The 10,768-nt window shown below is 40.5% G+C and overlaps 1 protein-coding gene across 1 annotated transcript; it reads left to right on the top strand.

Moving 5' to 3' along the window:
* The first annotated feature begins 9,769 nt into the window (after positions 1 to 9,769).
* On the top strand, positions 9,770 to 10,768 carry LOC144648289 (uncharacterized). The gene has a single exon (XM_078507901.1). The coding sequence runs from the start codon at positions 9,770 to 9,772 to the stop codon at positions 10,766 to 10,768; it is 999 nt and encodes a 332-aa protein (XP_078364027.1).

Below are 10,768 nucleotides of genomic sequence, written 5' to 3'. Positions count from 1 at the left end.
CGACCAAAACACGATCAGTTCCCAAAGGAGAGATGTAATTAATTATATTCCACGCTTTTATGGTGAGAACAATGCGTTTTTAAAAAGGACACGATTGTTTATGCCGAATATTATTGTGATTACTCTGAGCTGCAGAAATTCTCAAATTTGAATAAAAACAAGCTCACAGACTTCCTACAATCTATATCAACGTATAAAGCTAAGTGTTGTTTTTAATCGGTCAAAATATCAAAGAAACAGGATTTTTTTAAATCACGCGCACGCACTCATATTTTTATCCAGTCATGAATATCTCGTAAAGTTGTCGATGTCAGTCGTTGCACTTCGTGCATACGCTTTAAATAAATGTATAATGATGAGCCTAAGGTGTCCCCCGTGACCTTAACCCATTTGGTCGGATCAAAACTGACCAACGAAAATGGCATGATTCTGTAGAACCCCAGCCATTTTTCAATAATAACTGAAAACCTTCAAGACGATTGTCCGCCTTTACTTGTTTTTATGTATCTAAGTTGAAGGCGAGTCAATTTTGGCAATAATAACTGCCGCTGTTTCTTTCGTCCTTTACAAACTAAATCACTAATATGGCTTCCAGAAACGAAATATTTTCAGTAACTTTTCGTTTGTTTTTTAACTCATTCTTTTTTTCTTGATGCTGTACAAAGGGGGGGGGGAGGGGGGTTAAAGCCCCCCTAGCCCCTCCCATGGCGAAACCTGTTTCCTTGCATGTCGTAAAAAGCCATTCAAGTTTGTGAATCATATATTTGTCTTTGCGATCCTTTGTGAATATCATTTTAAAAAAAAAGAAACTATAAGTGAGTTATATACATTTTGTTAGTGGGAAATAATTTCCTGCCAAAAATTAAGACAAACTGCGCGCCAACATCGCCCATATCTGGCACTGGCGCTGGTTTCGTGAACTGTGTGATACGTCCAGTTCGTCAAAGAGCTGGCCTTGGATATCCACCGAAAAGGTCGGGGGTGGAAGAGCCGGAATAACGGAATTAGAATAACGGCTATTTTTTAGCTGGAATAATGGAATAATGGCTTTATTTTTCTAGGAATAATGGAATAACGAGTTTTGGAGCGAATAATGGAATAACGATTTTATTTTAAAATAATAAATGATAGTACAATTGTGCCATGTCCAGTGGTGAGTTTAAAATGATTGAAAATGAAGCGAAGAGCCGATATAACAGCATAAAACAGTTTTATTCCGTTTTGCGATTTTGCAAACCACTGCGTGGTGAGTGTGAGAACGCTGTACCCTATGATCGCAGTCTTCCATTCAGGCCCATAGCCATGTGCTCGCTCGTCGACGCTCGCGTCATCACACAAGACTCGACAAGACCACGGCCGGATCAAGGTTGTTCAATTCAAAAGGTCCGTCCTATTGTCTTTCTAAACAATTCGCTTTTTTCACGATCCCATAATACATCTTGTTTTATTTAAATAACCCCCCAAAATTTTTGCATAAGCATTGTTTTCAATTTCTCTGGGGACGATTGCACGTCACTGTAAATCCCAAGAGAAATTGAAAACAATGCTTATGCAAAAATTTTGGGGGGCAAACAGGATGTATTATGGGAACGGTGAAAACAGCGAATGGAAATAATTATAAAAGAATGAACACTTCTTAGACATCTTATTTCACATTTCTCATTGCTGGAGAGACTTTCTATATCTGTGGACCGTTCGCAATGCGGCTGTTTTTCTCCAAGATATTGAATTGAAGCTTGCGGCAGTCGCTTTGCATTGCTGACTTAGATTAGTTTCAGTGACTTTTAAAAGGCATTGTCGTTCTTTCTAAATATTCTCCCATTAAATCGTTACCTTACTTGTCACTCAATTTTTGCAGTTATCTTACATTATCTCAGTGGCATGGAGCGGACCGATCGCGGACAATATGATCGCCAAAGTCGTAGAAAACACAAGAAGAAAAGGCAGGGACCGCGGAGACCCATTTAAAGTGGTAGGGCTAAAAACTCTGGCCAAGACAAACAAGCATTAGGGGTAACTTTTCCGCCGTTTATCATTCATTTGCGCCCCATCATATTTACAACCCCAATAAATATAACACAGCCGTCCACACTTGGTATACCATCCAAAACAGTAAATATGTTAACTAAAACTACCTAAACCTGCTGTTTTTCTTGCGGTTTTCGTTGTGAAAAAGAAACTCCTGTGCGACGTCAGCTACATAGACAATGTCTGTTCTCTGCTTGTGGCCATTCAACACGGATAGGTTGCTAAACCTTTCATCACCCATCCTGGACCTATTAACCTGATTAAAGCGATGTCTTCAGGTCCTTGAGACGTCGGGCAGATGAGAATAAACACTCGAAAGCAGCGCTGGTAGCAGGATTTACAGCAAGCGGCAGTTTACAGATAGTTTGGACTTCTTGAACCAGCTTCTTCTCTGGTTCTGGAACCTTCAACCTTTCTCCTTCAACTTAACTTCCAAAACACTTAGCTGCCTAGGTAGCGTACCAGTATAAACATCTTCGCTGTATGCTGCTTCAAAAAACTTGAATTCTGATCATAGCTCATAGTCGTTACCATTAGCAGCTTTAACCAAAAGGATCTCCTTTCCTGCTTTCTATAGCACTGACGATTAGATCAAGGGCCTCACTCTTCTGAAGTAATCTTTGGCAGTTTAGAGATAGCCGGTTGGTGCAGCAGCACCAACCTTCAGTCTAGCCAGAAATGCGCCGCTTTGTTAGAAGCGGGCAACACCAGTATAGAAAAGGTCGAAGCTCTGATCAGTGCGCATTTTATGAAGGTTTTCTTTGTTAGATTTGCCAGGCGTAGTCCACTAGCAGCAGTCATCCTTGTCCCTTGAAGTCTTAGATAAATGATCGGTGTGAGAATAAAGCCGCTCTCAAAGATACAAACCAAAGAACTGAAAAAGTCAAATTGTTCCATTTGGGCCTTGAATCCAGTTGACTTTGTGATCCGGATAGCGCATATGCAAGAGTAGACACGTTTTGTTACTTTCAAGTGGTAAAATTCATACATTATCCATGTCATCTGGAGCCCTAAAAAATCAACCCAAGCAAAAAAGTGGTAGGGCTATAGCCCTACCAGCCCCTCCCCCTCCGCGGTCCCTGAAAGGTAGGCTCATTTGTAGAGTTGAATAGTGTGAACTGGCTCCCGAAGTTAAGAAAAGAAAATTCAACGCCCGCACGAGTACGTTGCCGGCAAATGCGTCGATCGACAAAGTATGCAGCTTCTATCTTACAGAAATAATACGACAAGAAAATGTTCCTGCCGGAACAAGTGTAATCAGCCGCAGTCGAATTGTTGCTTCAAAGAAGTATGCCACTTCCGCAAAAGAGGTTCGGACGCTTATTTCAAGTGGCAATGAGGAAACTTCTCCATGGCAAATCAGCATCTTACTTTTTTGTGGAAAAGGTGGTTTCGGTAAAGGCAACTTGGCAGACACAACAATGAGTCCTAAAAAAATGGATAGCAACACACAATTTTGCAGGCCTTTCACCGCGGTCCATTACAGCCAATAATCCCACGCCCCACGTGTTCAGTAGTGTTAATGTTACAGATCTGCTGCATCTGTACGAGTATCTGAACATGTCTAAACCTGTAGCTATAGACAAAACTGGAGTAACAAGTTTTCTTTTTGTCACTTCTATCGACGGCATGGCAATCAAACCCTCACTTCAAGTTTCAGTACAGGACCAAGGTCTTATTGGTTTAACTGATCCACCTATTCTTTCTTTGGAACAAATTCAGCAGTTAAGTATTAGACCAGTTAGTGAGATTGTAAAATTCTTACAGGAGACAACATTTTCATCGCAAGCAATTGAAGCACATGTTACATCAATGGCCAACACTATTAGCAAGCCAGTGGCAGTGTTCTATGCAGGTTCCAAAGGAGGCTGGAGATCAGTTGAAGAACTTTTTGACAAACTTAGAAAAGTTGGCTACTTCAAAGCCTGTCTAGAATCCAACACAGATTGTGTCTTCTCTTGCGAATGCTGTTTGAGGGAAAGGGCTCTGTGTGACGAATGCAAAGGAGCGGGGTTTAAAGAATGACACCCTGTTGGCCGGCCGTGTATAACATGCCATACTAACAAAATTCACTGTAACAGAATGATACAGCTTGGTTGGTGTTCAGACTGTGAATCAAAACAGAAAGCGTTCATGGAGAGGCTCTCTGAGAGACATCCAACATGCTACACAGTTCCGCTCCCAGATCCACCTCACAATATTAAGTCCGTAAGATCTGCGATGTTTTGGTATTGGCTTATGCTAGATAATCACTTGTCAACATACGAATTTTGCTGGTTCTTCGAAGAGATTCCAACCCAGTCATCTCGCAGTAAATGAGAAAGGCCGTGTCCTTAAAATCACTTAAAAATTAAGACAGGATTTCGGTTGAAACAGCAATTGAAGTCTTAGGTCCAGAAGTGCAACGTGCCATCCCAAGCGGACCCATTGTTGTGACACTAATCCCAGAGGTGTACACTTTCTGGAGGCAAAATCGACCTGGATGCATTGAATGTCCTGTAGACCTAACCGTTCATGAGGTAACTGGGCGTCTCTTCTTTACAGACCTAAAAAAGAATCAAGTAATGACAAGTGACTTTCACAGTCCATCAAATGTAGCTGTAGTTGCTGGAACAGCTGGTAAACCAGGGATGAAAGATGGAAGACGAGCTCATTTCGCAGATCCTTCTGGAATCTGCATTTGGGAAACACTCCTTTTTGTCTGTGACTCATCCAACGGTTCTGTGCGTGTGGTTGACATTGAAATATTTGTATCCAAGGGTAGAAGAAGTCAGCATGCTGCAGATATAATTGAGTCTGGAGAAAACGTGGAAGAGGAGGATTGTGAACCGGCCAGTGACCCAAAAGAGAAAATTGCCCCTGTGAGTACTCTTGAGCTTATTTCAAGGCAACGTCCAGCGGTGTGTTTGCAGTGGCCATTTGGGATTTGTTCTGGGAGACGAATGGATAAATAGTATCCGGAATTCTATGTCACCGATACGAAACAGTTGTGTATTTTCAGAATTGAAGACGTCGTTGCTCTGGAAAAAGCGAAATTACGTGGAAGACTATCCCAGATGACCCTGGCACCAGTTGGCAAAGCATGTTTTATTCCCGTTTCTGTCCAATACATCGACCTACGACTGTTGGTGGCAAATTCTCATCCAGCAAAGCCGGAAGTCCTAGTGTGCCATGCGTTCACCGGTGCTGTACTGCAGGTCATCACATCGCCTCTTTTGCGCTGCCCGTCAGGAATCGCCATGCCAAAAACGGGAACCAAGTTGTTCATAACAGATTCTGTATCCCATGTTGTCTTGGAAGTTCAACAATGGGGGAAGCCCAACTACACTGTTGATGCTTGGGTCGGTCAGGACAAGAACTCAGGGACTGTAGATGGCACTGGCCCCTCGGCTAAGCTGAACTGTCCTCATGGCATTACCCTCTTTGGCAATACTGTTGTTTTATGTGATAGTGGAAACGGGGCTATTCGTGTTGTTACTTCAGGCGACCCATTGCGAAAGATCTGCAGCGTCCTCTATGAATACGAAAACCTTTTTCGTCTGGATCATAAACGCGTTAATGATGGTAACCCTCCAAGGAGTTTTGAAGAAGGCATGAAAGTGGTGGATAGAGTGGTCGACTTTCTTTTCAAATGGGAAGTAGAGAATCGTAAAATAACTGGAAGGAGGTCAACGCAAGGCCCTGATCAAATCATTCCATATGCCACCCGAAGATCATTTGCACTCATGCACAAGTCCCTTTGGCGCTTGGTAAACCTCTTTGAAGAGATCCATGTAAGTTCCATTACACAGAAAATCTGTTTTGCATTTTTGGTTACCCTAGGTATAGAGTCTTTCTTCTCATTAATGCGCGAAGATGATCCCATGCCAACACAGCTGGCTTACGAAAGGTGATGTAGTGGCTGTCAGACATGCTAGAAAAAGGGAAGAGTGGGAATTTCTCCTGGCATTGTTGAACAAAGACCTAGTTGTAAAGCAAAGATCATCCGTTGATATTGTTTTCCTAGATGGAGCTATGGATATCACATGGCTTGCGAATTCGTCTTCAGATGACATATTTGTCTTTCGCGAAGGAAATAGGGACACGCATAATTCGCCATACACCGTCATTGACAAAGTTGACGTAGGAATAGGTGAAGATGATCAAGGGAGATTTTACATCATTTGCCAGGCAGACGTGGACAGACTCGAGAGGCAGTTGAAAGGAGGTCCAGATAGCGACGTCGCTTCAGAATCATCCGATGATGAAGAAAACGATGAGCCCGAGTCATTCGAACCAAGAGTTTCTGTAACAACTAGAAGTGGTCGCTTGACCTCGAGACTGAGGCTTTGTTGAGTATTTATTCAAAGTTTCTCGTGACAGTGTACATTACTTGTGCATTGATGAAATGGCAACACCAGGTCAGTCGAGAATACAGTATGTAACAAATGAGAATGGTCGTGGTGATGATTGTTGCGATCGGTAGAGTTTCAGTTATTTGACTTTAATTTATCGGATCTATAGGTTTCCTTATCCACTCAGTTTTCGGTGGCTCGTCAAGATATGTACTGTGGAATGGTTTTTAAGGCTACTCAGTATTTTACGATTGAAGTTGTTAGCCGATTTTTTTGTCATGCAATTGCTATTATAGGATCAAAAGAAAGATTCTGTAAACTGTTTTGACTTTTATATCACGTTAACACGATACACGATGTCAATAGTCTGACTCCAGATTTGCCTAAGAGAGAGGCTGATAAAGACGACTATTCAGCTTGAGAATCGTTAGATGCTAATGCGGTAGGCGGCAACGACAGGAAAAGTTAGTAACAAGTGCATGGGTTTTAACTGGTTTAATTTCTGACGATCAATGTTTAGATTTTGTCCTCGAATGTTGTTATGTTATCTACTTCATTGTGGCCGAAATCGCCGCATTCGAAACTAATATAAGCATTAACCTGTAGAGCGGAATCGTGCCTTTTTGATGTTCACAGCTAAGTTATACTGAAGAACGACGATTTATTGTTACCTAGTGGTTATAAATGGAACGCAGTCTTGTTTATATCCTAAAAAAATAACTGGAAAACAGTTAAAGGTAGAAGTTTGCCATATAATCGAATAAAAGCTACTTTTTTGATATTCTTGAGTTTAAAATTAGCATAATCCGGATAACTTCAAGAATACTGCAGAAGACTGTCAGTTAAACGAAGGTAAGTTAAGCTTATTTTTGCGGAATAAATAGACTTTGTCGAACGGAATAATGATCTTTTCGTGCCTGGAATAATGGAATAACGGAAATTTTTGAGTCGGAATAATGGAATAATCAACATCACATTATTCCTCTTCCACCCCCGAAAAAGGATTACAACTAACCGCTCAGAAACAACCAACAACGTCTTGCAAGACTTCGTGTCACGTGAAACACATAGAAAGAAAAAAGTGGATGAATTTTCTTTTGCATCCTCTGTTGAGAGGTTAATTAAAATTCAAAAGCAAGAAATCGAGCTAGCTGTTGTAGGAAGAGGGGAATATAAATTGAGAGAAGAGTTCCGGTACCTTGAAGTAACCAAGCGAGTGGAGTAAAATGCGCGAGGACCAAAGCAAAGCGGCATTACAAATATTCCCCAAGTGAACATTCATGAAGTGCAAGCCAGGGCTCGATACTAACACTCTCCCGATTTCCACTGGAAAGTAAATTTTCTTCTTGGAAAGTAAAAAAACGAAAATGAACCAAAATACTTACCCGATCTGGAAAGTAAATTTTAGGCTTTACTGGAAAGAAAATTTTATGCTTAAAAGGCTTAAGTGGAAAACAGTGTGTAAAAATTATGATAATGATAAAAAATAGGTCACCAAGGGTGACATGAGTCTAATGCCGTATGGCATAGTGATACAGATTGCGCGGTTTTCGTAAGCCGGTTAAAATTGGTTAGAGGTTTGTGTTCGGGAGTTTAATTTAAAATGCTTATAGCAAGCTAGGGGCATCGTGGATGATTATGGATGAAAACGAAACAGTCATAAATGTTATATGCTTCACAAAATTTAAAGTATGAACAGGAGTTGATGTTACTTCTTCCGTATTGTCCGTAAAAGCAGAAACGATTAAACATTTGGACAAGATTGCGTGACGATTTACAAAAAGCATGTTCATTACAACAAGGGTTGAAGAACTTCACATCGTTTTCTTTCAGATTTTTCACCATTTTGATGATGACTCTTGAAACAGATTTTGCAATAAAAGCACTTGAAATAGTGACTGTTACTCCATTGTACTGTAAGCACTTAGTGACAGATTTTCCTAAAAACGGGTGTAAATGCTCACGTCAATATAATGATGACCTGTTGAATGCTGGAAACTAGGCAATTATTATCGAGCTACCATACACAGGACCGAAGACTGTTTATCATGATGAAAAATTTCGCGAATCATCACTTCCATATCAATGTAACCATTTTATGATTTTTCTAGCTGTAAGAAGAACTTAAGATCTCTGAGAGTCGTAAAAGCATGAAATTCGATTTCAGTGTATGGCAAAGGCCGGGACAGTGTAATGCTGCAAAGCGGCCAAACAAACGCATTTTGATTTAGTCGCGTAACTTGATTTACATTTATCCATGTACATCTTTTATTTTTGAAGGTTTTTGTTTGCACTGTAAAGAAAAAATTGGTCAAAATTCGAATATCTTAAATACAAAATACGAGGTAAAGTTTTCTATTTTTTAAAACAAAATAAATATTTGGTCGCATTGTGTAAATAAACGCGAGTCGCCGTCGAAATATTTTTTCTCAAAGACGTCTTGCTTTTTAAGCAAGACGAAAACACAAGTGCTTAACTGAACTGAAAACGAAGATTTATTTTCACAAAAAGCTTACAAATGTCTTAACTGGAAAATTGTTACGTCCTGTTCAAGTGTTGAATAATCGTGACTTGAGAAAGAACTTTTAATTATGCGTGGGAACACGTGTCGCTGATTGGCTGTTTTTAATTGAAACTAATCGTGCGTGTCCGTACGGAGTCCGTTCTTGCAGCTGATCATTGTTTTCTACATTACAGCGAACGATTATCGATCCCGAACCATTCCCTTGGGATTGCTAACAGCTTTTTTCATATAACAAAGAGTCTAATGCGCATGCGCAAAGCGCACGCAAGCATTAGACTCAAAAATAGCCAAATGACAATGACAACTCGTCTTACACTCCTTCTTATTAAACCGTGAACACTTAAAATATGTCTGGAATGTTCTTTGTGTTGTAACCAATCACATGCGAGACCTTCAGACCACAGAAACCACAGACAGCGAATGGGTTTCCATTGGTCTCGAATCGGTCACGGAAAAAAGGGCTCTTGTTTTGTTCCAAAAGACACATTCAGTCTTTCTTTGCAGGAATTTACTAGTAAATAACTGCTGTTCCCCATTTCATTTGAAAAAAAAAACATGCAGTCTACTAGCCAAAAAAAAAAGGTTTTATTGAGCGATTTTTAGTGATGCGCGCAGGCCGCCGACGCGACAGTTCCGCCTGAGTTGGCGCGCGAATTTTCAAAATTTGTAACGATCAAAATTTTCAGTTACGCAAGATCGCAAGTTACAATGTTGCAAGGTAAGCGAGTGTTCTCTGATTTTTATCGCACTGCTACTACCGTAGCAGATGTAAACACTATTTTTTTTTTCGTTAGAAGAGGGAGTTTTACTTTTTTCGTTTTATATTTTTTTTTTGTTAGCAAATGTACGCGTGAGGGAAAATCGACATGGCCAAGTCTACGACATGGGAAAGTCATATCCTCAAGTGATCAGGGAAAACGTTTTAGATCTGCACAACAACGGTCTCTCAATTAGACAAATAAGCGCGCAAGCACGAGTTAGCACCGGATTCATTACGAAAGTTATAAAAGAGTACAATGAAAACAATTACTCTGTACCGCGAAATGCCCTTAGTGGACGTAAACATTCGGTTCTGCATGATGATGTTTGCTCTTACCTTGAAGTTGAAAAACTAAGTCAGCCAAGCCTGTATAGTGAAGAACTTCAAAGAAGAGTATTGTTGGATGGTGTCTGTTTACCTGGAGAAATACCGTCACGCGCATCCATTAGCCGATTTTTTCAAAAGGAACTCGTGATGACTAAGAAAAAAATTACTCCTGTTCCTTTAGAGTCAACTAGAGGTCCAAACGTAGACAGTCAAAACGCATATCTTGACGAAATCAGCCGACTAGATCCAAGCACATTGCATTTCTTCGATGAAGCAAGCGTGATCCGAACTGAGGGAAATCGTAAATACGGCAACTCCTATATCGGAGAGAAGGCATTTGAATTTCAAAGATACGCGTCTAATGCAAACTACACGGTTAACTTAATGCATTCAGCCTTGCGTGTTGATCATTATAACATATTAGACGGTCCCTCAAATGGAAATGAATTGCTTTTATTTTTTGAAGATGTCTTAACTATGGACAATCCTGATGGGAGTGTTGTTTTAGAGAGAGGAGACACAGTCGTCATGGACAACTGCGGCTTCCACCACGGGCATTTTACAGAAGGGATGCTCAGAGATATGTTCGATGAGTTTGGAGTACGTTTACTGTTTCAGCCTCCTTATTGCCCTCATTTAAATACATGTGAACTATGCTTCAACCAGTTGAAAAGTTTTCTTCGTCGTTTTCCTTTCTTTGCTGAGCAAGAAACCAAAATTGCCATTGCAGAGGGAATTTCTTGTATTACTCAGCAAAACAGCTTATCTCATTTCAAGCACTGTGGTTACATTTGA

Source organism: Oculina patagonica, chromosome 4 (genome assembly GCF_052425735.1).
Source record: "Oculina patagonica isolate OP01 chromosome 4, crgOcupat, whole genome shotgun sequence".
NCBI classification, from domain to species: Eukaryota; Metazoa; Cnidaria; class Anthozoa; order Scleractinia; family Oculinidae; genus Oculina; species Oculina patagonica.
This window is presented reverse-complemented; position numbering and strand designations above follow the sequence as displayed.

Bases quoted from the DNA above. Each gene is read 5' to 3' on its own strand.
- LOC144648289 (XM_078507901.1), top strand. From the start codon at position 9,770: ATGGGAAAGTCATATCCTCAAGTGATCAGGGAAAACGTTTTAGATCTG.